General features: G+C 42.6%; 2 protein-coding genes across 8 annotated transcripts in view; one reads left to right on the top strand and one right to left on the bottom strand.

Annotated features, from left to right (window-relative positions):
• Positions 1 to 17,672, bottom strand: part of marchf5 (membrane-associated ring finger (C3HC4) 5) — a 60,066-nt gene extending 42,394 nt beyond the window's left edge. For both annotated transcript variants that reach the window (XM_055919168.1, XM_055919177.1), the window contains exon 1: positions 17,286 to 17,672. In XM_055919168.1, coding sequence (XP_055775143.1) covers positions 17,286 to 17,329 — 44 coding nt within the window. In that variant the 5' untranslated portion in view covers positions 17,330 to 17,672. The remainder of the gene's footprint in view (positions 1 to 17,285) is intronic.
• A 647-nt stretch (positions 17,673 to 18,319) lies between these two features.
• Positions 18,320 to 26,684, top strand: part of LOC129853227 (cytoplasmic polyadenylation element-binding protein 3-like) — a 78,838-nt gene continuing 70,473 nt past the window's right edge. For 3 of the 6 annotated variants that reach the window (XM_055919072.1, XM_055919061.1, XM_055919033.1), the window contains exons 1-2: positions 18,320 to 18,443; positions 20,213 to 21,060. In XM_055919072.1, the coding sequence (XP_055775047.1) occupies positions 20,224 to 21,060 (837 nt within the window). In that variant the 5' untranslated portion in view covers positions 18,320 to 18,443; positions 20,213 to 20,223. Of the gene's footprint in view, positions 18,444 to 19,766; positions 19,998 to 20,212; positions 21,061 to 26,684 lie in introns of those variants that run through there. The other 3 variants (XM_055919081.1, XM_055919051.1, XM_055919042.1) reach the window with 3 other exon arrangements.

The following is a 26,684-nucleotide window of genomic DNA, read 5'->3' as shown; positions in this document are numbered from 1 at the left end:
ACATGGAGATCATCTGTTCACCTACTCTGTGTCTCACAAAGACACCGCGGTTGGAACCAGAAATCTCAAATTTGGCCTCATCATACCAAAGGACAGATTTCCACCGGTCTAATGCCCATTGCTCGTGTTTCTTGGACCAAGCAAGTTTCTTCTTATTATTGGTGTCCTTTAGTAGTGGTTGCTTTGCAGCAATTCAACATGAAGGCCTGATTCACGCAGTCTCCTCTGAACAGTTGATGTTGAGATGTGTCTGTTACTGGAACTCTGGCAAGCATTTATTTGGGCGGCAATTTCTGACCTACATGTCTTAAAGTAATAATGGACTGTCATTTCTCTTTGCTTATTTGAGCTGTTCTTGCCATAATATGGACTTGGTCTTTTACCAAATAGGGCTATCTTCTCGATACCAACCCTACCTTGTCAAAACACAACTGATTGGCTCAAACGCATTAAGAAATTACACAAATTAACAAGACACCTGTTAATTGAAATGCATTCCAGGTGAAGCTGGTTGAGAGAATGCCAATAATGTGCAAAGCTGTCATCAAAGCAAAGGGTGGCTACTTTGAAGAATCTCAAATCTCAAATATATTTTGATACGTTTAACTTTTTTTGGTTACTACATGATTCCATATGTGTTATTTCATAGTTTTAATCTCTTCACTATTATTCTACAATGTAGAAATAGTAAAAATAAAGAAAAACCCTTGAATGGGTCTGTGTGTCCAAACTTTTGATTGGCACTGTAGCTTCTGACTACATGAGCATATCATTGTGACTGTGAGCCCGGCCGAGGTTAACAAAGGCCCAAAAGAAAGAGATCAGTAAAAACGGAGCTGAGAGGCAGCAGAGCGAGCGAGAGGGATGAAACAGAAGGACGGGACGCTGATTGGAATGGTGGACAGACATCTCCACAGGAGCACGGCCGAGGGAACAAAGGTGAATGTGGGCGCTCTCCCAGATTCATCGGCTCCTGTACCCGTAACCTTGCCCCTCCATATGACAGGCTGCAATACAACTTGCGAAACGCTATCCTCTCCAAGAAACCCTAACCTCTGGCTCACAAAAAGCTTGAGTCTAGTCTGCCAACCAATAAAGGCTTGAAACAGACTGGTTTGAATTAGACCACACTTGTCAAAAATGTAGCTTAAACATGGCATCAGTCTTGGAAAGACAGACATGCAGAATCATGGAAATAGTTCCCCAGAATCAGATGAACTCATGAATACCATTTTTATGTTTCTGCGTGCAATTTTAAAGTCGCTAACTAACATTAGCGCAATTGCTAACTAGCATTAGCACAATGCCTATACGTCTATGGTAACAGCATGCTCGTTGTTATCATAGACGTCGGGTCATTGGCCCAACGCGTTTCAGCACTGGCTCGCAAAATTAGCTCTAACTTCCTACATACTGGATGCAGAGACATACAAATGGTACATACAAATGGTGTCCAGGAGTTTGACTCCGGGGAAGTAGATACATTTCCAAAATATCCCTTTAAGCAAATGATCAAGTCCTGTCAATAAATTTTTGTATAAATTTTTTAAAACAGCTAGGCAAGTAGGTTGGCTTAGAGATTAACAACAAACTAATAGCCTATTTATCAGTGGTGTTCTACTTAGGCTAATATACCCTGAACAAAAAGAAATGCAAAAACTTCAACGATTTCACTGAGTTACAGTTCAGATAAAGGAAATAAGTCAATTGACACAGGAATTAGGCCCTAATCTATGGATTTCACATGACTGGGAGCACAGATATGCATCTGTTGGTCACAGACACCTTCCAAAAAAAGGTAGGGGGGGAGTGGATCACAAAATCTGTCAATATCTCATGTGACCACTATTTGCCTCATGCAGCATGACATCTCTTTCGCATACAGTTTATCAGGCTCTTGATTGTGGCCTGTGGAACGTTGCCCCACGCCTCTTCAATGGCTGTACGAAGTTGCTGGATATCGGCGAGAACTGCAACACGCTGTCGTACACGTCAATCCAGAGCATCCCACACATGCTCAAAGGGTGACATGTCTAGTGAGTATGCAGGCCATGGAAGAACTGGGACATTTTCAGCTTCCAGGAATTCTGTACAAATCTTTGCGACAAGGGGCCATGCATTATCATCCTGAAACATGAAGTGATGGTGGGCGGATGAATTGCATGACAATGGGTCTCTGTGCATTCAAATTGTCGTTGATAAAATGCAATAGTGTTCGATGTCCGTAGCTTATGCCTGCCCATACCATAACTCCACCGGCTATATGGGGCACTCTGTTCACAATGTTGATATCGGCAAACCGTTCGCCCACACAACCCCATACACACTGTCTGCCATCTGCCCGGTATAGTTGAAACCAGTATTCATCCATGAAGAGCACACTTCTCCATCGTGCCAGTGGCCATTGAAGGTGAGCATTTGTCCACTGAAGTCGGTTATGACGCCGAACTGAAGTCAAGTCAAGACCCTGGTGAGGACGATGAGCATGCAGCTTCCCTGAGATGGTTTCTGACAGTTACACTTGTTCTTTAGTGTCGTGTGACAAAACTGCACATTTTAGAGTGGCCTTTTATTGTCCCCAGCACAAGGTGCACCTGTGTACGGATCATGCTGTTTCATCAGCTTCTTGATATGCCACACCTGTCAGGTGGATGGATTATCATGGCAAAGGAGAAATGCTCAATAACAGGGGGAAAAAACGAATTTTTTGCACACATTTTGAGATTAATAAGCTTCTTGTGCGTATGGAACATTTCTGGGGTCTTTAATTTCAGCTCATGAAACAGGGGACCAACACTTTACATGTTGCATTTATATTTTTGTTCAGTATACTGTACTCAGAAGTCAATTGATATTGTGCATTTTAAACAGGACCTCTTAAAAGGACAATTCTGCCACTTCTTTAACAGTTATGATAGTATTTAAGCACAACTAAGATTTGATACACATTTCAATGTTTTATCATTTTTGTCAGTCATACTGTACATTAAGCTTCAAAGATGTCTGCAGAACGAATGGGGTGTCTGCTATGACATGACCCCTTGACTTTTTTGGTTATTTAACTGGTTATTATTTTGCTTATTTAACTACAGTAAGTGAATTTACATCCGGTAACAGAATTACAGTAACAGAATTACATGGGTCTCTGATCTGTACGATACAAATTATATCACTCTTCATGGTGATCTATCCTGAATAGGTACAAAAAGGTAGAAATACGCAATATTTTGGTATTATTCTACACGCTGACTATTATTTTAAAGAGCTCCGCCCTCAAATAAGACCACATTTGGTTGATCTGGACCAGACTAATTCTGAACCAATCATAGATGCCTATGTATGTTTTATAACTAAAGCACAGTAAAGTAGTCATCTTCAGTACAATATATTATACTGTACTCTGTGCTCTACTGTAGTGAATGCTACTTTTCTTTACTATACTTTACTCTACTGTGCTGTCCAAACTTGTGAAACAGAGGTCTATGATCACTTCAGATTTGGTCTGGCCAGGGTGGACTGACCAAATAGCTGTGCTCAGTGGGTGAGGATGCTTGTTACAGTAAATGGAAAGAGGGTAGGTGACATGGTAGGTGTCAGTAAGAGCCGGGAGAGGTGACATTAACTAGAGAGAAGCAAAGTGTGAGTGCGAGGTTGTCCAGACTGTTTTTCACAGTCTTGCTTTGACCACCAGACGACAGAAAAAAGAACTAAAAGGTATGACTTGAACATAACAGTATGCCAGTGGAAGGGAGGACAGTAGCAGATGACCCAACTGTGGTTTGTGACTACAATGTCTTTCCATTGTAGCCAATGCAATTGCAGATTTCCGTTAATGATTTGGTAACAGAATAAGGAGTTAAATCAATTCATCAAACTTGAGAAGTAAAACTAACTAAATTGGTAGGTCTACATTTACTTGTATTTCTGTGAACTTTCATTAGGCCTATTCTCCTTTATGAGGGAGAGAAAATCAAAATGTCTTAAAGATATGTGGGTTTTTGGTAACGAAATTGCAAGGCACAAGGCAATGTTTCTTAAACGAACAGAAGGCAAATCAATTATTCAAAACTAAATATAAAAGTATTAACATTAGCTGGCAGGAGTCTACTTCAACATTGTGCTTTGACATATTTCTAATACCTTTTAAGACTTGTTCTTGTAGATGTTGTCTAACACCCCTTTTCAATCTGTTAGACCAGAAATCAAAGCCTTTGCTTATTCCTAATTTTTGTGAAGGAAAATGGTTGAAAAACGTACAGTACCAGTCAAAAGTACCAGTCACTCCTTCAAGACTGTTGTAAAAGCATTCCAGGTGAAGCTGGTTAAGAGAATGCCACGGGTGTGCAAAGCTGTCATCAAGGCAAAGGGTGCGTACTATGAAGAATCTCAAATATAAAATATATTTTGATATATTTAACACTTTTTTTGGTTACTACATGATTCCATGTGTAATTTCATAGTTTTGATGTCTTTACTATTATTCTACAATGTAGAAAATAGTACAAAAAATAAATAAAACAATTGAATGAGTAAGGGTCCAAACTTTTGACTGGTATGGTATATATATTCCTTAATTTCTCAGTAATATCAGTAATATTCTTAGCTTTCATTTGACACCCAATTTGACATGCTCCTATGAACCTCACGTTGGTGCTCATGGTTCCTTTTACATGGAAAGGGCAGGCAGGACATTTATTCATCATCCTTTTTGATGTGCAATAATAAACCTTAGCAGGTCGATTTTGAACGCTCTCCAAGCCCAACACTGCTTGCCAGGGCTGAAAGAACGTTGCTACTGTGGCACAGGAACCTAAGCACTATTGGACAATTGTGTTTGTATACGAGTCCAACCAGCTGGAAGAATACCTGGTTCTGGAAAAGAGCAAGAATGCAGCAACAACTCCCATGATTTAAGTTAATTAAGCTATTTTTCTGCATCATATCTGGAAATAGGGTAAAAAGGGCACACTTGATTGTGCACGACGGAGTGATTCGCTGTCTGGTACAAAGATGAGGGCGACGTTACAGCTAGTTTTCCTCATCGTCTCAAAGTCAGGCTTTGTTGTTTTAAGAAGGGCCTGAGCCACTTCACAAAGGCTCCTTTCACTCAGCGGCAATCACCTGACTTTGGGAAAACTGGAGGTTCCGCAGCGCTAAGGCAGGCGATCGGATGTTGCCCCACAAAGGTTTTCAATTAAGATTAAGGCTTGGGGGATTCCGCACGTCAGCGTTAGTGCCTCCACTCCATAACAGATAGTACAGGCAGACTGTCTACACAACAAACAATCCTGGGCTGCATCTACACCACAATAAACAAGTGATATCTACCTTAGGCCTACCTCAACTGCCAACAAATCCTTAGTTGGGCCTTTAGTTTGTATTTATTTAACCTTTATTTAACTAGGCAAGTCAGTTAAGAACAAATTCTTATTTACAATGACGGCCTACCGGGACGATGGGTCCTATGGGACTTCCAATCACGGCCGGTTGTGATACAGCCTGGATTCGAACCAGGGTGTCTGTAGTGACGCCTCAAGCACTGAGACACAGTGCCTTAGTAGGCCTCCAAAGTGGCACAGCAGTCTAACGCAACACGTGTCTTCTACTACTAGCCTACTCCATAACATTGTGTAACCTACCTCTACTCAATCAAGCTCATACTCCATGACCCTCGTATATTGTTACTAGGGCTGTGCCCGACTAAAATCTTAGTCGACCGAGAGCAGTCTGTTCTTCCGACCAATCGATTGGTCAACATTTTTAAACGTGTACAGTTGAAGTCGGACGTTTACATACACTTAGGTTGGAGTCATTAAAACTTGTTTTTGAACTACTCCACAAATGTCTTGTTAACGAGCTATAGTTTTGGCAAGTCGGTTAGGACTACTTTGTGCATGACAAGTAATTTTTCCAACAATTGTTTACACACAGATTATTTCACTGTATCACAAATCCAGTGGGTCAGAAGTTAACATACACTAAGTTGACTGTGCCTTTAAACAGCTTGGAAAATTCCAGAAAATTATGTCATGGCTTTAGAAGCTTCTGATCGGCTAATTGACATCATTTGAGTCAATTGGAGGTGTACCATTTCAAGGCCTACCTTCAAACTCAGTGCCTCTTTGCTTGACATCATGGGAAAATCAAAAGAAATTAGCCAAGACCTCAGAAAAGAATTGTAGACCTCCACAAGTCTGGTTCATCCCTGGGAGCAATTTCAAAACGCCTGAAGGTACCACGTTCATCTGTACAAACAATAGTACGCAAGCATAAACATGGGACCACGCAGCCATCATACCGCTCAGGAAGGAGACGCGTTCTGTCTGCTAGAGATTGAACGTACCTTGGTGCGAAAAGTGCAAATCAATCCCCGAACAACAGCAAAGGACCTTGTGAAGATGCTGGAGAAAACAGGTACAAAAGTATCTATATCCACAGTAAAACGAGTCCTATATCGACATAACCTGAAAATCCGCTCAGCATGGAAGAAGCCATTAGCTCCAAAACCACCATAAAAAAGCCAGACTATGGTTTGCAACTGCACATGGGGACAAAGATCGTACGTTTTGGAGAAATTTCCTCTGGTCTGATGAAACAAACTGTTTGGTGAAACAAACTGGTCTGATGAAACAAACTGGTCTGATGAAACAAACTGGTCTGATGAAACATAACTGTTTGGCCATAATGACCATCGTTATGTTTGGAGGAAAAAGGGGAAGATTTTAAGACCATCCCAACTGTGAAGCACGGGGGTAGCAGCATCATGTTGTGGGGGTGCCTTGCTGCAGGAGGGACTGGTGCACTTCACAAAATAGATGGCATCATGACGAAAGAAAATTATGTGGATATATTGAAGCAACATCTCAAGACATCAGTCAGGAAGTTAAAGCTTGGTCGCAAATGTGTCTTCCAAATGGACAATGACCCCAAGCATACTTCCAAAGTTGTGGCAAAATAGCTTAAGGACAACAATGTCAAGGTATTGGAGTGGCCATCACAAAGCCCTGACCTCAATCTAATAGAAAATTTGTGGGCAGAACTGAAAAAGTGTGTGCGAGCAAGAAGGCCTACAAACCTGACTCCGTTACACCAGCTCTGTCAGGAGGAATATGCCAAAATTCACCCAACTTATTGCGGGAAGCTTGTGGAAGGCTACCTGAAACATTTGACCCAAGTTAAACAACTTAAAGGTAATGCTACCAAATACTAATTGAGTGTATGCAAACCTCTGACCCCCTGGGAATGTGATGAAAGAAATAAAAGCTTAAATAAATCACTCTACTATTATTCTGACATTTCACATTCTTAAAATAAAGTGGTGATCCTAACTGACCTAAGACAGGAACTTTTTACTAGGATTAAATGTTAGGAATTGTGAAAAACTGAGTTTAAATGTATTTGGCTAAGGTGTATGTACATTTCCGACGTCAACTGTATTTTTCCATATCGACACACCCTATGTTTGAATAAAATCAACTATATATATATCAAAAATCAATCAAAAAAAATCAATAAAATCAACTATAAACATATATATATATGTTTGCAACTGAGCTTGTCTGATGTTGTGATTAAAAATAAATAAAGAAATTACTAGAGGGAGCCAGAGATGAATATAGCCTAACCAGAAAAAATATAAAAATAAAATGTTGCCGACCCTCCTCCTCTCACTGCCGCTGGTCTTTGCAGATTCTTCCATTACGCTCCTAAAGTTGCCGGTAATAGGCTACACCAGGGGTCTGCAACTTTTTCCATTTGGAGTACCAAGTTATCGTACCATTTCTACTAATCTGCGTGCCAGTTCTGATTTTCATATGCACATTTTCATAGAACATTTCGATTTCATTTATAATCAAGTCATCATATCTAAAAAATAAAAATCAACGTCATGTGGTTAATCAAAATTCTATCTAAATGAAAATGATACAAATCTAAAAGTAACTTCTATTGCTTTGCCAATATGTAAAAATAGCCTTCATACAGTGCATTCGGAAAGTATTCAGACCCATTCACTTTGTCCACATTTTTCTACGTTTCAGCCTTATTCTAAAATGTTGGCAAAAATTCTAAAAAATTTAAATTTCAGCCTTATTCTAAAAATTTGGCAAAAGTATTCAGACCCTTTACTCAGTACTTTGGCAGCGATTACAGCCTCAAGTCTTCTTGGTTATGGCGCTACAAGCTTGGCAGACCTGTATATGGGGAGTTTCTCCTATTCTTCTCTGCAGATCCTCTCAAACTCTGTCAGGTTGGATGGGCAGTGTCACTCTCTCCAGAGATGTTCGATCGGGTTCAAGTCCGGGCTCTGGCTGGAGCACTCAAGGACATTAAGAGACTTGTCCCGAAGCCACTCCTGCGCTGTCTTGGCTGTGTGCTGAGGGACATTGTCCTGTTGGAAGATGAACCTTTGCCCCCAGTCTGATGTCCTGAGCACTCTGGAGCAGGTTTTCAAGGATCCCTCTGTACTTTTCTCCGTTCATAATCCCCACGATCCTGACTGGTGTCCCAGTCTCTGCCGCTGAAAAACATCCCCACAGCAGGATGCTGCCACCACGCTTCACTTTAGAGATGGTGCCAGGTTTCATCTAGACGTGACACTTGGCATTCAGGCCAGGTTTCATCAGACCAAACCCTCCAAGTTTCTCGCCCCAGCAAGCTCCGGACAGACAGACACAGCTGTAGAGTATTTGCGCAAGGGAAGAAGTAATCAGGTAGGCCTATTTTATGACGTTTCCACAGGATCAGAACATGGAAAGATTTTTCAAATAGGCTATGTTGTGGAACAAACAACGTGTTCACTCCTACAATGACAATACTAATAACATATTGAATGCATTAACAGAAATTACTGTAACCAAATAAACATTATAGATTAGAAATTATGGGAATTAACGGTAAACGTACTACTGGTGATACTGGTGTGCCATCCCTGCGGCTTCCGCAATGGATTAGTCCACTGAGACAGGAGTGAATCAGCCAGGTGTCTCATGTGCAATACATTAGTTTATATATATATATATGTGCCACTACTCGACTAAAAACAATCTTGGTCGACCAACAGCCTATCGACCAAACAATCGACCGACCAGTCGACTAAATGGGGTCAGCCCTAATTGTTACCACCTGCATCGCACAGCAGGAAAAAAGTCAGGCTGTGAATTAAGTCACACTGGCCCAATTACACTGAGTCTGCTGGAGTCTATATTTGACTGTCTGGCTCGGGAGCCAGAGCCAGTTAACCCAAACCTATCCCTTCAACTATCTCCCCCAGGGAAAGTTCCAAGACTTGCCACGGCTCATATTTCACGTGAATGTGCAAATGTGACTTCCCCCTATACCCATCGCACCCACCTCAAAACACAAGTCAAGGCAACCAACAGCACCGACTTTAGAATATCAAAACACTTTCCGGGGTGTCTACAAGATAGGAAGATTACGACATAAAGAGAAAAAACGGGATACAAGATATTAAAAGGGCTAATGTATGACTAATGCCCGGCCAAAGTAAAAGAATAGAGTGTGTGTGTGTGTGTGTGTGTGTGTGTGTGTGTGTGTGAGCCAGCTAAAGGTCAGGCAGGATTAAAGTGTTTCTCCCTCCTCCATTCGTGAGACACTGCATTGCAGTGGGAACCAGCTGCTAGTGGCAGGCCCAGATAAGAGCCTGTGGAGTTGTGTGTTTGTCGCTGATAGAGCCGGGTACACAACCGCCTAAAAGAGGGGAACATGACATACATCCTTCTGCTATCGGTTTCTTCAAACAGACTCATGTTTCGTGCCTTTGCACTGAGCCCTGCTGCTGCATGGCAGCGGGAATGCAGAGCTGTTGCACATTGAGCAATCGCACAGGTTTCCTTCCACCCTTTTCACTGCACAACAGTTAGGCTTATCATCTAAAAAAATATATGTTTTCACAGTCCAGAGATCCAATTATGAAAAGTGCAGCATCACACGCTTTAGTACAGGCCTACTTATGGGCACTGTGGCCTGAACAAGCCAGTTGTTTGTCATGCCAATGCCTTTTTCTCCCCAAGGAAAACAAGTTATCGTACCATTTCTACTAATCTGCGTGCCAGTTAGGATTTTCATATGGACAGTTGTGGAACATTTCGATTTCATTTATAATCAAGTCATCATATCAACAAAAAAAAAAAAAAAATCGATGTCATGTGGTTAATCAAAAGTCTATCTAAATGAAAATGATGCAAATCTAAAAGTAACTTCTATTGCTTGCCAAGATGTAAAAATAGCCTTCATACAGTGCATTCGGAAAGTATTCAGACCCATTCACTTTATCCACATTTTGCTACGTCACAGCCTTATTCTAAATTGGATGAAATAGTTTCCCCCCCTCATCAAGTTCACTTGTTGTGCCCAAAGCAGTTCTCATTTGTATTATGTCACTAAGATGCGAGCTGTGACATTCTGGAAAATACGGCCCACAGTGGAAAATAAAACACTGGCAAGATCAGGACCGACAACAAGCCTGCTCTACAACAGGAGCAAATCGATAACTCGCTGCTGGATCACCACCACAATCCACAGTCACGGCATTCATCACAGATCTCTCAATTTTAGACGAAATTGCAAGGTTTAGCCTAAAACCTCTATGAAAACTGATCTACGTCATTCTTTTTTTTTTCCAACTGAAGGAACTTTGATCCAATATCAAAAACAACAACATAAAGTATTGATTGGCATGTAGGCCTAAAGTCATTCAACAACCTTGGCACTAAGTTTGTTTTCCAGTAAAGGTGAAAACATTGATTACACAAGGACAGGATATAGGCTAAGGCTCAAAGGGGTATATAAGGTGCTTGCCTAAAATAAACAGCGGTAGCACTAACAATTGTAGATCTGAGGATTATCAGAACATGTCTTGTCTTTGATGACATGAATGAATGACATAACCCAAATTGTTATTTGGGTATAGTTAGCTTGAGATGCACAAAGAGGACAGAAAAGCAACATCTTTAGGAATGAAGAGTAGCTGGCTGCTACAGATTGGTCTATCTATTTCAACCTTCATATGTCACCATGATGACCAAATAACCCAGACTGAACGCCAGATTCTCTCTGAAGGTCAAGCAAGCTTGTGACCATGGAAAGCATTGACAAACAGTGACCATTATTGCAAAACGAAAGCGACTTACTTGACCAAAGCCTACATAGACCTATTAGAATACAAGTTTGAGTGGCATACCAGATCAAAAATGTTTGGAAATGTTGTGTTAAAATGTGTGTTAAAATTATAGCGTAAAGTACCACTCAGTCTCAATTTCGGGAAATAAATTCCACGTCCATGCCCTCTTTAGGATTTTCAATGATGACCTAAAACGGTCTCTCTTTAGTCCTGCGTTTAGGCCAGCATTGCTAGCTCAGAACCTCAATATCCGGTTGTTGGCAAACCTCAGATTATTAACTGGTTTACCGCGGCGTTAGGTAGGCTCTTTCCCAGGTTGTGTTTTATTGTGAGAGCTGGGGAGAGTAAGATTTCCTATGTATACATACCACATGGGAAATAAATGTGAATCTGTTATCAGAATCAGGACAGGAGCATACCCTGGTCAGGGCTAGGGTGACCCTGGCAATCCCTGACTAGCGTGAAGGGCAAAGTAAACTCAGCAAAAACAGAAACATCCCTTTTTCAGGACCCTGTCTTTCAAAGATAATTCGTAAAATCCAAATAACTGCACAGATCTTCATTGTAAAAGGTTTGAAAACTGTTTCCCATGCTTGTTCAATGAACAATGAACATAAACAATTAATTAACATGTACCTGTGGAACAGTTGTTAAGACACTAACAGCTTACAGACGGTAGGCAATTAAGGTCACAGTTATGAAAACTTGGGACACTAAATAGGCCTTTCTACTGACTCCGAAAAACACCAAAAGAAAGATGCCCAGGGTCCCTGCTCATCTGTGTGAACATGCCTTAGGCATGCTGCAAGGAGGCATGAGGACTGCAGATGTGGTCAGGGCAATAAATTGCAATGTCCATACAATAAATTGCAATGTCCGTAAGACAGCGCTACAGGGAGACAGGACGGACAGCTGATCGTTCTCGCAGTGGCAGACCACGTGTAACAACACCTGCAGAGGATCGGTACATCCGAACGTCACACCTGCGGGACAGGTACAGGATGGCAACAACAACTGCCGGAGTTACACCAAGAACACACACTCTCTCCATCAGTGCTCAGACTATCCGCAATAGGCTGAGAGAGGCTGGACTGAGGGCTTGTAGGCCTGTTGTAAGGCAGGTCCTCACCAGACATCACTGGCAAAATCGTCGCCTATGTGCACAAACCGGTTTTGTCTTACATGGGGTGATGGTCGGATTTGCGTATATCATCGAAGGAATGAGCGTTACACCGAGGCCTGTACTCTGGAGCGGGATCTATTTGGAGGTGGAGGGTCCATCATGGTCTGGGGCGATGTGTCACAGCATCATCGGACTGAGCTTGTTGTCATTGCAGGCAATCTCAACGCTGTGCGTTACAGGGAAGACATCCTCCTCCCTCATGTGGTACCCTTCCTGCAGGCTCATCCTGACATGACCCTCCAGCATGACAATGCCACCAGCCATACTGCTCGTTCTGTGCGTGATTTCCTGCAAGACAGGAATGTCAGTGTTCTGCCATGGCCAGCGAAGAGCCCGGATCTCAATCCCATTGAGCACGTCTGGGACCTGTTGGATCGGAGGGTGAGGGCTAGGGCCATTTCCCCAAAAAATGTCTGGAAACTTGCAGGTGCCTTGGTGGAAGAGTAGGGTAACATCACACAGCAAGAACTGGCAAATCTGGTGCAGTCCACGAGGAGGATATGCACTGCAGTACTTAATGCAGCTGGTGGCCACACCAGATACTGACTATTACTTGTGACCCCCCCACCCCTTTGTTCAGGGACATATTATTCCATTTATTTTAGTCCCGTGTCTGTGGAACTTGTTCACTTTATGTCTCAGTTGTTGAATCTGATGGTAATACAAATATTTACACGTTAAGTCCGCTGAAAATAAACGCAGTTGACAGTGAGAGGACGTTTCTTTTTTTGCTGAGTTTAGTAGGACAGTTCTACCACACCTTAATGAAATTCCTATATTTAAACAGGCAATTCTTTTTGGTGTTTTCCACCACCGTGACAAAGTATATAGTCCTTAAACCCACAAAAAGGGAGATAACATGAAGATATTGGGTGCATTACTCTGCCCAGGCGTTGCTGACACATGCAAGATCTTACAATTACCATGGTCCACAAACACCAACGCAGTCTTGAAGGCACGACAACACCTCTTCCCCCTAAGGAGGCTGAATGGGCACTCAGATCCTCAAAAAGTTCTACAGCTAAACCATTGAGAGCATCTTGACTGGCTGCATCACTGCTTGGTATGGCAAGGCGTCAAGGTCCCTGCCATTCACAACCTCTATATCAGACGGTGTCAGAGGAAGACCACCCAATTTAGACCGTTCCAACTGCTACCGCACGGCAAGCGGTACCAATGCACCAAGTCTGGAACCAACAGGACCCAGAACCGCTCCTACCCCCAAGCCATACGACTGCTAAATAGTTAACCAATAGCTACCCGGACAATCTGCATTGACCCCATTTGCAATTAACGCTTGACTCAACACATACGCTGCTGCTACTGTTTATTATTCATCCTGTTCCTAGGTCATTATTTTATCCCTACCTTTTTTTAAATACACTACATGAGCAAAAGTATGTGGACACTTCTTCAAACATCTCATTCCAAAATAATGGGAATTAATATGGAGTTGGTCCCCCTTTGCTGCTATAACAGCCTCCACTCTTCTGGTAAGGCTTTCCACTAGATGTTGGACCATTACGGCGGGGACTTGCTTTCATTCAGCCACAAGAGCATTCGTGAGGTTGGGCACTGATGTTGGGCGATTAGGCCTGGCTCACAGTTGTCGTTCCAATTCATCCCAAAGGTGTTCGATGGGGTTGAGGTCAGGGCTCTGTGTAGGCAAGTCAAGTTCTTCCACACCGATATAGACAACCCATTTCTGTATGGACCTCGGTTTGTGCACGGGGCACTGTCATGCTGAAACAGGAAAGGGCCTTCCCCAAACTGTTGCCACAAAGTTGGAAGCCCATAATCATCTAGAATGTCATTGTATGCTGTAGCATTATTTCCCTTCACTGGAACTAAGGGACCTAGCCCGAACCATGAAAAACAGCCACAGAAACATTATTCCTCCTCCAAACTTTACAGTTGGCACTATGCATTGGGGCATGTAGCATTCACCAAAACCCAGATTTGTCCGTTGGACTTGCAGATGGTGAAGCGTGACCCTGTTTATCATACATCCTTGTGCTTTATTGCGCATGGTTATCTTAGGCTTATGTGCGGCTGCTCAACAATGGAAACACATTTTATGAAGCTCCTGACTAACAGTTCTTGTGCTGATGTTGCTTCCAGAAGCAGTTTGGAACTCGGTAGTGTTGCAACAAAAGACAGACGATTTTTAAGCGTAACGCGATTCAGCACTCACGGTCCCGTTCTGCGAGCTTGTGTGGCTTACCACTTCGCAGCTGAGCCGTTGTTGCTCTTAGACGTTTCCACGTCACAATAACAGCACTTACAGTAGACCGGGGCAGCTCTAGCAGGGCAAAAATTTGACTAACTGACTTGTTGGAAAGGTGGCATCCTATGACGGTGCCATGTTAAATCACTGAGACTATGTTTGTCTATAGCGATTGCATGGCTGTGTGCTCGATTTTATACTCCTGTCAGCAAGTGTGTGGCTGAAATAGCCTAATCCACTAATTTAACTATATATACAAAATATATATACTATATATACTATATATACAAAACTATCTAACTCAATTACTTCGTACCCCTGCACATCGACTCAGTACTGAGCCAGATACGAGGGTAGATATGAGGGAGAGCTTGGTTTGTTGTTTTGAAAGAATGAAAAAGTGTTCTATTGAAAAAATATCAGTTACTTGCTAACTTCTTAAATTTGGATCCCACGACACGGTTTGCCTCAGTTGCTGGGACCACTATATCGTCCAGGGATCCTGCCAACCAAAAGTTAGAAAAGCTACTTGGCGTAGCAGCTAGCCTAGCTACTAACTAGCCATCAGCTAGCAAGATTTCCTTAACAGCTTGAACACAGCCTGTGACGTGGTTAGCCCTTGTGGCTGGGACCACAGATTTTCCCGAGCTTGGGGCTGTCTAAATCCCTGCTGTTTGTTGCTGTTTAAATCTGCCCTGCCTTGTCTGGAAATGTGTGGAGTACCAGCGTTAGCCTACATTGCCACCACGGCTCCAAAGCCAAAGGTGGGAGTCATGAAGAGGACAGTGTTTCTCATTTACAAGTGAAGGATCTTTTAAATGAACAAAAAGGGTTCTATAAGCAGTTGTTACAACAACAGCAAAATAGCTTCAAGAGCGTTGTCCAAATAATGATGAACTCAACTAACAAAATGGACGATCTGACCAGAGAGGTCCAGGACCGATTGCAATCAGCCGGTTGTCACTAGTTAACACAGCCACAAAGTCATAAACATTTCTACAATATATCTTAAAATCTGTTTTTAAACCTTAACCACACTACTAACCTTATGCCTAACTTAAATTAAGCCCAAAGAACACAATTGACTTTGTGGTTGTGTTATCTAGTGGAAACCTTGTCAGCCACATCCGTAGCCATGAAGCGCTTTGAAAAGCTGGTAATGGCTCACAACACCATTATCCCAGAAACCCTAGACCCACTCCAATTTGCATACCGCCCAAACAGATCCACAGATAATGCAATCTCTATTGCACTCTACACTGCCCTTTCCTTCCTGGACAAAAGGAACACCTACATGAAAATGCTATTCATTGACTACAGCTCAGTGTTTAACACCATAGTACCCTCAAAGCTCATCACTAAGCTAAGGTTCCTGGGACTAAACACCTCCCTCTGCAACTGGATCCTGGACTTCCTGACGGGCCGCCCCCAGGTGGTGAGGGTAGGTATCAACACATCTGCCACGCTGATCCTCAACACTGGAGCCCCTCAGGGGTGCGTGCTCAGTCCCCTCCTGTACTCCCTGTTCACCCACGACTGCATGGCCAGGCACGACTCCAACACCATCATTAAGTTTGCAGACGACACAACAGTGGTAGGCCTGATCACCTACAACGACGAGACAGCCTATAGGGAGGAGGTCAGAGACCTGGCCGGGTGGTGCAAGAATAACAACCTATCCCTCAACGTAACCAAGACTAAGGAGATGATTGTGGACTACAGGAAAAGGAGCACGTCACCATTCTAATCGACGGGGCTGTAGTGGAGCAGGTTGAGAGCTTCAAATTCCTTGGTGTCCACATCACAAACAAACTAGAATGGTCCAAACACACCAAGACAGTCATCCAGGAAGGCCCTAAAAATTGTCAAAGACCCCAGCCATAGACTGTTCTCTCTACTACCGCATGGCAAGCGGTACCGGAGTGCCAAGTCTAGGACAAAAAGGCTTCTCAACAGTTTTTACCCCCAAGCTATAAGACTCCTGAACAGGTAATCAAATGGCTACCCGGATTTTGTCCATTGTCCACTGCTGCTACTCTCTGTTTATCATAGTCACTTTAACCATATCTACATGTACATACTACCTCAATCAGCCCGACTAACTGGTGTCTGTATATAGCCTCGCTACTGTATATAGCCTCGCTACTGTTATTTTTCACTGTCTTTTTACTGTTGTTTCTATTTCTTTACTTACCTATTGTTCACCTAATACCTTTTTTTTTGCACTGTTGGTTAGAGCCTGTAAGTAAGCATTTCACTGTAAGGTCTACCTACACCTGTTGTATTCGGCGCACGTTACAAATACATTTCGATTTGAGCCAGGTCGGAAGTGCATCACGTGACACACCCCCATTAGTTAACATATTGTAATGAAACAGGCAGGGAGCAGGTCTCGAACCCTCAACCTTGTAGTCCGAGGTCCGGCGCGCTATCGACTGTGCCGCAAAGGCATGCTCGTGCGGGAGAGTCGATTTCCGCGCTTATAAACCCAGGGTCGTTACAATATCTTGGTCCCACTGATCCTGCCCCATGGTAACGACAGTGTCGCATGAACTTAGTATAGTTTGCATATATGACTAGCAACATTATAATACTTTAATACTCGCAAGGTAAGAATTAGTATAGTTATTAACCATGGCGCCCTTGCAGTCACCTGGTCCCCCCCAGCTGTGAAGCGTTAGCAAGCTAGCTTCGCTAGTAGGTTAGGTAGCTACCTAACGTTAAACTCAACTCACCTGTCCAAATTTTGTTGCATTACCAATGCGATCTCCTCCGACATATAGCCAATGAATGTAAAACAACACTACAAACGTTTTGAGTGTTTAACGATGCAGGGTAGTTAGCTAGCTGGGCCTCGTTGAAAGCGGCGAGGCCTTCGAATAGTTTAGCTGGCTGGCTAGCTTGTTGGTTAGCCGAAATAAAGTAACTTCAACTATAAGCCAATTCCTTTGCGGTCATTATAAATAATGCATTACTACTCGACGCTTCGCCTGTGGTTTCACGTTAATAGTTTGCTAAAAACAAGTAATACTTTGTTTATCATTAATGCATCGCTGTGACAACTTGACTCCATTGACTGCTTGTCTCTGAGGTGATGCGCTATGCGTCACCAACAATAACAAGCCCGTCAGAGGCTGCGAAATCATACATTTACAAGATGCCTGGGATATGTAGTCCGACCACATATTCCTCCTTCATGTGGCCAAAGAATTATCAAATTAATGCTCTAACTTGTATAACGGACCTAAGAGGCACTACGACTACTTGGGCAGACTAGCATCATGAAGATACACATATGGCTACAGAATACTTCATATTGCGGTAGGCTGCATATATTATACATAGCTGTCAGTAGCGTTTCGCATTTATTTATTAACATTTTCTCTGTTAAATTGACTGCAAAATGTTGCAACAAGGGCTTTGCAGTCATGTAAGATATTGGGCAAGTGTCGTCTGGGTACAATTTTTCATAATTACATGGGTCTGGTTTGGTGAGGAAAAGCAGCCTCGTCTAATGATGATCCAATCAGACTATATATTGTTGCAGAAAAATTAACATTTTGAAACCCAACCATTAATTGTCATTAAATAGATGTCCTCGTAAAATACTAGACTACTTTTATGCAAAAAAATGCATAGGTCTACATTTAAAATAAAAGCTTAACAAAACGATTGTTTTATTTTCGACCAAACTTTGCATTCTGGAGGAGTACACTAAAACTATGAAACTACATTTCCCTGAAGCCTCTGCATCATCCATGCGCTTCAGTCAATCAGCTGTTGAAGCAACTACTGACTACCTCCGCGCAAGGGTAGCTCATTTGTCATATCTAAACCCAGACGAGGCAAACAGAAATAGCCATATTTACAGTCCCAAAAGGTGAACGATTAAGGTAAATTTAATGTCATGTGAAACAGAAAACCGACACGGGTGTGCATGCGGTTGTTGCTGTGTTTGTTTGGTGGTATCTGTACAGTTGTAGATTAGGGGCTGTTGGATACGAATGTATTAATAGCCCGCTTGTGAATGTATTGAATATCTTGTATAACCAACGCGTAGGAAAAATACGACTTTTAGATTGTCAAAAATTGTGTATTGTTTTTCTTTAAGGCTGGTAAACTGCACCTTTTATTGATTAGGCTACTTGATGACCTTGAATTGGCAACGTTTATGCGTCGAGGAGAAAACAAGGACTAACTGGGTGTCCAGAATGCTGTGCAATATATTGCAAATATTTTGCTGCGATAAGTCTACCGCACACCTCTTAGAAATATTCAGGAAGTTTGAGAATTAAAATAATGTGCTCAACCTAAATTTGACACAGCCTACTGCGTGTGTGAGTCGTTTTAGCCTATTCCGAATACCTTCTAAATACCACCATATGTGGCTTTTATTATAGGCCACAGTTGTTATCTCTAATGATTCATAATTAAAATGGACAAAACCATGCAGTCTCAAAGCTCTCATTCAAGTGTGACTGTGCACGGCAGTCAGAGTGGTTTTGATATTAGTAAATTGATACTGTTCTCACATGATCAGCGAAAGGCCTAATTATGTTTATAATAATGCTAACGGGGACGGGACGCCCAGAATAAACGTATAGTGTATGATAGACTATACAATATTAGGAAAACCAAATGTAATATAGCAGGCTATACGTTATAAATATATTTGTTTTATCAATGCAGACGGAACATAAATGCAGACATGCATGAAAGAAGAGGCGAAATACATAGCCAAGGGTATTCTCTCGAAACCTCAAGAGAATCTGTCATAGTATGAAAAGGGTCTTAGGCTTTTCCAAACGTAGATATGCAGATAGGCGTGGCCTCTGTTATAGCACCCATTTGCACCCTACTCAGAAAATGAGCATATATAGCATATATAAAAAGGAGACAGGCAAATTGACCAAGTTTAATGCAATAATTGAATCTGCCGCTAATCGTAATCTTTATAACATTTATGTTTTCAGGGTGAAGCTATTAGCCTACCTATGTAGCAAGCCGATCTGTCAAGTCACCTAAAATGAAGAACATGTCCAGCCTACTAGGCTGATGTCATACAAAAATAGTCGCCTATAAGTGCGTCATATCTATAGCTACTGCAGCAATCATTGACGCAGAAACTTAAGGAAAAGTGCCTTGCTCATTCCATACGTAATAGCTATCTCTATCCATTTTTCTAAGAAGTGGGTTGGTCAAGGTGGCGTGTCTCTTTAACCTTTTTTGAAGGACGCAGCAGCTGTATTTATTGACGTATGCAAATTAATTCAGGGGTGGTTCTCGTGAGAAAAAAACAGGAACAAGAATCAGTTTCACATTGTAGTTCGGAGTTGCTGGGTGAAGGAAAGGAAAACGATACGTGGCGAATATTGGTGAATGTCGGTGTCCTCCACGTGTATTTCCCGCATAGCCTACATCTGAGTGGAGCGCTGGCGTCCGAAAGGGTGAAACCATTGAATCTCTTGCTTTAGTGCACTTTCTTGTGTCACATCGGTAGTCTTCGATTTTGTTTGCTGAATTGGTGATCACGAATTCGCATTGCAATTGGCTTGCAGCAGAGAAAAAATACACTCTGAGTTCTCTAACATATCATAACAACCCTGCGAGCCTAGTCTATGACATTCTCAATAATAACTCGTCTCTGTTTTCCCCGTTTCAGCTCAGCAAACCATGCAGGATGATTTACTGATGGACAAAAACAAAGCCCAACCTCATCAGCAGCAAGATCCAACCGTAGAACCTCCCTCCACTCCGACCCCCTCGGAACCCCCTACATCAGAGGAGAGCCCATCAAGTGTGAGCAACCAAGCATCTTCAGCTCTCAACAAAGAGAAAGTGCTGATGGAGTCTCCGATCCTGCCGGGTTTAAATTTTCATCAGCCGCAGGAAACCGGTGGCACCCTGTCCCCCTCATTTGGTAGCACTTGGTCCACTGGAACCACAAACACCGTGGACGACAATTTTTTTCAAGGAATACCTTCGGTGAACGGAACAATGCTTTTCCAGAACTTCCCCCATCACGTCAATCCGGTATTTGGAGGCAATTTCTCACCTCAGCTTGGCTTGGCACAGTCTCAGCAGCAAGCCCAGCAACAGCAGCAGCCTCCGCCGCAGCAACGGAGATCCCCTGTTAGCCCCAACCAAGGTCCTTTTCCACAAAGAAACACATACAGTCACCAGTCTGTCATGAATAGCAAGGCTTCTTCACCTGCCTCATCTTCGGGTTGGAATAATCACCAAAATGCCGCTTGGAGCACAGCCTCCAATCCTTGGAGCGGTCTCCAGGCAGGCAGGGACCCGCGGAGAGCTGTGGGAGTCGGGGTTGGCGTGGGGGTCGGTGTAGGGGTGCCGTCTTCCATGAACCCCATCTCCCCGATGAAAAAGCCATATTCCAGCAATGTTATAGCACCCCCAAAATTCCCGAGAGCTGGTCCCCTCACCCCGAAATCTTGGATGGAGGACAACGCCTTTAGGACGGACAACAGCAACAATATGTTGCCTTTTCAGGTATGTTTGGATGTATAATAAGTAGCCTAACCTTTTTAATCCAATTTGAAACATTTTCATAATAAACATGTCAATTCATGTCAATTAAACGCAGGTGTGTTAGAAGATGATTATAGTAATGTCTTCATGTCCACATCATGAGAAAGAGAGAGCATCTTACACTGCAGAAGTAGCCTATAGCCATATGTATAGTCTACTCATAGGTTGCATTTAACCACTCCCAGAGTGAGCTGGCATAATATGCAAGAAATGTAACCATTTGTTGCAATAACCATAGCTATAGACTGAGTTCTCCATCGCTGTCAACAAACTAGGTCTATAGCCTACGGTTTCAAGCATTCTACCAAATAATATTAACGGGCTGTGATGAATATTAGGATATGTTGAATATTCTTTATGTAAATGGTTCAAGAAAAAGAGAGGAAATACTTTGATTTTAGTCTCCTGCAACCCACACGGGCACCTGTTCAGATCTTTAAAACAGCGTAACTCTTAATTATGACAATGTTTAAGAAGTGTTACAATGGATTGTTGAGTAGGCCTATGCGATTTAAGCAATTATGAAGTCATAATATTGATTATGCTATTATGACCTAGTAAGGTTGTGATGCAGGCTATGCATCATTTCTTATTGTCCATTGGTGGACTGACTACATTGAAAAACGTCTCTGGAGGTCACATCCTACACTATCCTTGTGAAAATCGTTGCAATTATTGAGGAAAATGAATGTACGTATTTTGTAGTGGCTCTTAAAGGGCACACTGCTCGTATGTGATTGGCTATTTTTATTCCAGTGTGTGGTGGGTCTTCGACACACTGCTGAGCTGCGTGCTGCTGTCACATGATGATGGAGTACTTTGTAACCAAATTATTATGAAAGTATCCGCTTCGCTATACATTATTAGTCATAATTATGTCGTAACAAAGTGACATTTGAAACGTTGTTGCAACTCTCCTATATCAGTTCACCCTCTCCTGTTTTACTGGTTTGTAAATTAATTATGTTCCGTGTAAACTCTTTACTTTGTCACTATAGCCTAATGTGCCGTAGACACTATCACATGACTTCAATAATAATATTTGCACAAGTAGTTAATTTTTTCCAGTCCTTGTTATTTTTGAAAGCCTATAGACAGAACTGAAAGAATTGCAATAGGCTTCAGTCGCTTGACAACCAAGTAATGAACTGTGTCTGTTCAGTAAATTGTGACTCTATAGAATATTACATTTTTTATAGAATAATAAATGCCAGCAGCATACCACCCTGCATACCACTGCTGGCTTGCTTCTGAAGCTAAGCAGGGTTGGTCCTGGTCAGTCCCTGGATGGGAGACCAGATGCTGCTCGAAGTGGTGTTGGAGTGCCAGTTGGAGGCACTCTTTCCTCTGGTCTAAAAAATATCCCAATTCCCCACGGCAGTGAATGGGGACACTGCCCTGTGTAGGGTGCCGTCTTTCGGATGGGAAGTTAAACGCTAGTCCTAACTCTCTGAGGTCATTAAAAATCCCATGGCACTTATCGTAAAAGTAGGTGTGTTAACCCCGGTGTCCTGGCTAAATTCCCAATCTGGCCCTCAAACCATCATGGTCACCTAATAATCCCCATTTTACAATTGGCTCATTCATCCCCCTCCTCTCCCCTGTAACTATTCCCCAGGTCGTTGCTATAAATGAGAACATGTTCTCAGTCAACTTACCTGGTAAAATAGCAGAAAAATAAAAAATAATTGTAGGCAACCTATGTAAAAAAAAAAAAAAAAAAATTGTAGGGTATTTTAGCTAGGCCAAAGCTGAAAGGGTAAGGTGCCTTTTTGTGGCATTAACTGAATTATTTCAAGCAAGTATTTTACTACAGATTGTAAGTCTCACATTTTCCATGCCTAGTTTGATAGCACTGCGGTGGAGATAACCTAGGAGTCATGTGTGCTGTTAGTCAGTGATTGCTGTCTCGGCGCAGCCTTATCAGATGTCTACAGCTACCTCAGACACAAATCAATTAAATGCTATTCCATCTTCCCATTCTTTTTAGGCTATCACTTGGGTCCGATATATCTCCTTGTTCAAAAGCAGAGACAAAGGCATTGTTTAATGGAGAGATATAGGCCTTGTAGTACTTTACACCTATACCATTTTTGTAACTGCTTATTGTGACTGGTGGTTTTTTGAGTGGGGACTTACAAGACTTAGAATGAAAACCTACAAGCAACGCAGCATTGCTGTCACTGCTAACAATGCAGACTTCATTTCTTTTAAACTCATTGCAGCACAGTTTTCCCCATATAATACTTTGTGTTCTGTGAAGCCCCTTTGTCTCCAACACCCTGAACAGATAGTGACTCAAGCATTGCAACTACTCAATGTCCAAAATAGGACTCAGACAGCCAGTTATTGGAAAGTATTTTTCAGTGAAAACATGTGAAGTTCTGACAGCCTAGGGCCTAGGCCCTCTCATTTACAGATTCAGTGTCAGAAGAATATTCACAATTACTAGCAGATGCGATCACACAATGGAGTCTTCTCTCATTACTAGTTTGTTCTCAAATATTGTGTCGGATATAGTAAATGTGTATTGTACAGGGTGCTTTGAACATCCTCTAACCTCAGAAATAGGTGAATCTACTCACTGAGTTAATTTACTAAATAGTTAACCAAATAGCTACCCCGGACTATCTGCATTGACCCTCTTTGCACCAACTCTTCTGACTCATCTTATACGCTGCTGCTACTGTTTTATTATTTATCGTGTCGCCTAGTCACTTTATCCCTACATGTACAGTTGAAGTCGGAAGTTTACATGCACTTAGGTTGGAGTCATTAAAACTCCTTTTTCCACCACTCCACAAATTTCTTATTAACAAGCTATAGTTTTGGCAAGGCGGTTAGGACATCTACTTTGTGCATGACAGAAGTCATTTTTCCACCAATTGTTTACAGACAGATTATTTCACTTATAATTTGCTGTATCACAATTCCAGTGGGTCAGAAGTTTACCTACACTAAGTTGACTGTGCCTTTTAAACACCTTGGAAAATTCCAGAAAATGATGTCATGGCTTTAGAAGCTTCTGATAGGCTAATTGACATCTTTTGAGTCAATTGGAGGTGTACCTGTGGATGTATTTCAAGGCCTACCGTCAAACTCAGTGCCTCTTTGCTTGACATCATGGGAAAATCAAAATAAATCAGTCAAGGCCTCAGAAATAAAATTGTAGACCTCCACAAATCTGGTTCATCCTTGGGAGCAATTTCAAAACGCCTGAATGTATCAAATCAAATTTATTTATGTAGCCCTTCTTACATCAGCTGATATCTCAAAGTGCTGTACAGAAACCCAGCCTAAAACCCCAAACAGCAAGCAATGCAGGTGTAGAAGCAGAGTGGCTAGGAAAAACTCCCTAGAAAGCCCAAAACCCAGGAAGAAACCTAGAGAGGAACCAGGCTATGAGGGGTGGCCAGTCCTCTTCTGGCTGTGCCGGGTGGAGATTATAACAGAACATGGCCAAGATGTTCAAAATGTTCATAAATTACCAGTATGGTCAAATAATAATAATAATCACAGTAGTTGTCAAGGGTGCAACAAGTCAGCACCTCAGGAGTAAATGTCAGTTGGCTTTTCATAGCCGATCATTAAGAGTATCTCTACCGCTCCTGCAGTCTCTAGAGAGTTGAAAACAGCAGGTCTGGGACAGGTAGCACGTCCGGTGAACAGGTCAGGGTTCCATAGCCGCAGGCAGAACAGTTGAAACTGGAGCAGCAGCACGGCCAGGTGGACTGGGGACAACAAGGAGTCATCATGCCAGGTAGTCCTGAGGCATGGTCCTAGGGCTTAGGTCCTCCGAGAGAGAGAAAGAAAGAGAGAATTAGAGAGAGCATACTTAAATTCACACAGGACACCGGATAAGACAGAAGTACTCCAGATATAGAAAACTGACCCTAGCCCCCCGACACAAACTACTGCAGCATAAATACTGGAGGCTGAGACAGGAGGGGTTCAGGAGACACTGTGGCCCCATCCGATGATACCCCCGGGCAGGGCCAAACAGGAAGGATATAACCCCACCCACTTTGCCGAAGCACAGCCCCCACACCACTAGAGGGATATCTCCAACCACCAACTTACCATCCTGAGACAAGGCCGAGTATAGCCCACAGCACAACCCAAGGGGGAGCGCCAACCCAGACAGGAAGATCACGTCAGTGACTCAACCCACTCAAGTGACGCACCCCTCCTAGGGACGGCATGAAAGAGCACCAGTAAGCCAGTGACTCAGCCCCTGTAATAGGGTTAGAGGCAGAGAATCCCAGTGGAGAGAGGGGAACCGGCCAGGCAGAGACAGCAAGGGCGGTTTGTTGCTACAGAGCCTTTCCGTTCACCTTCACACTCCTGGGCCAGACTACACTTAATCATATGACCCACTGAAGAAATGAGTCTTCAGTAAAGACTTAAAAGTTGAGACCGAGTCTGCGTCTCTCACATGGGTAGGCAGACCATTCCATAAAAATGGAGCTCTATAGGAGAAAGCCTTGCCTCCAGCTGTTTGCTTAGACATTCTAGGGACAATTAGGAGGCCTGCGTCTTGTGACCGTAGCGTACGTGTAGGTATGTACGGCAGGACCAAATCGGAAAGATAGGTACCACGTTTATTTGTACAAACAATCGTAAGCAAGTATAAACACCATGGGACCATGGTGTTTTCGCATCAATGTACTTTGGTGCGAAAAGTGCAAATCAATCCCAGAACAACAGCAAGGGACCTTGTGATGATGCTGTAGGAAACCGGTACAAAAGTATCTATATCCACAGTAAAACAAGTCCTATATCGACATAACTTGAAAGGCCCGCTCAGCAAGGAAGAAGCCACTGCTCCAAAACCGCCATATAAAAGCCAGACTACGGTTTGCAACTGCACATCGGGACAAAGATCGTACTTTTTCGAGAAATGTCCTCTGGTCTGATGGAAAAAAAAAAAAAATAGAACTATTTGGCCATAATGACCATACTTATGTTTGGAGGAAAAAAGGGGATGCTTGCAAGATGAAGAACCCCGTCCCAACCGTGAAGCACGGGGGTGGCAGCATCATGTTGTGGGGGTGCTTTGCTGCAGGATGGACTGGTGCACTTCACAAAATAGATGGCATCATGAGAAAATAAAATTATGTGGCTATATTGAAGCAACATCTCAAGACATCAGTCAGGAAGTTAAAGCTTGGTCACAAATGGTTCTTCCAAATGGAAATTGACCCCAAGCATACTTCCAAAGTTGTGGCAAAATGGCTTAAGGACAACAATGTCAAGGTATTGGAGTGGCCATCACAAAGCTCTGACCTCAATCCTATGGAAAATGTGTGGACAGAACTGAAAAATTGTGTGCGAGGAAGGAGGCCTACAAACCTGACTCAGTTACACCAGCTCTGTCAGGAGGAATGGGCCAAAATTCAGCCAAATTACTGTGGAAAGCTTGTGGAAGGCTACCCAAAACGTTTGACCCAAGTTAAACAATTTAAAGGCAATGCTACCGAATACTAATTGAGTGTATGTAAACGTCTGACCCACTGGGAAGGTGATGAAAGAAATAAAAGCTGATATTATTAATTCTCTCTACTATTATTCTGACATTTCACAGT

The sequence above is a fragment of the Salvelinus fontinalis genome, chromosome 1, assembly GCF_029448725.1.
Source record: "Salvelinus fontinalis isolate EN_2023a chromosome 1, ASM2944872v1, whole genome shotgun sequence".
NCBI classification, from domain to species: Eukaryota; Metazoa; Chordata; class Actinopteri; order Salmoniformes; family Salmonidae; genus Salvelinus; species Salvelinus fontinalis.
The sequence above is the reverse complement of the archived record's forward strand: the minus strand, read 5'-3'. Positions and strand labels throughout refer to the sequence as shown.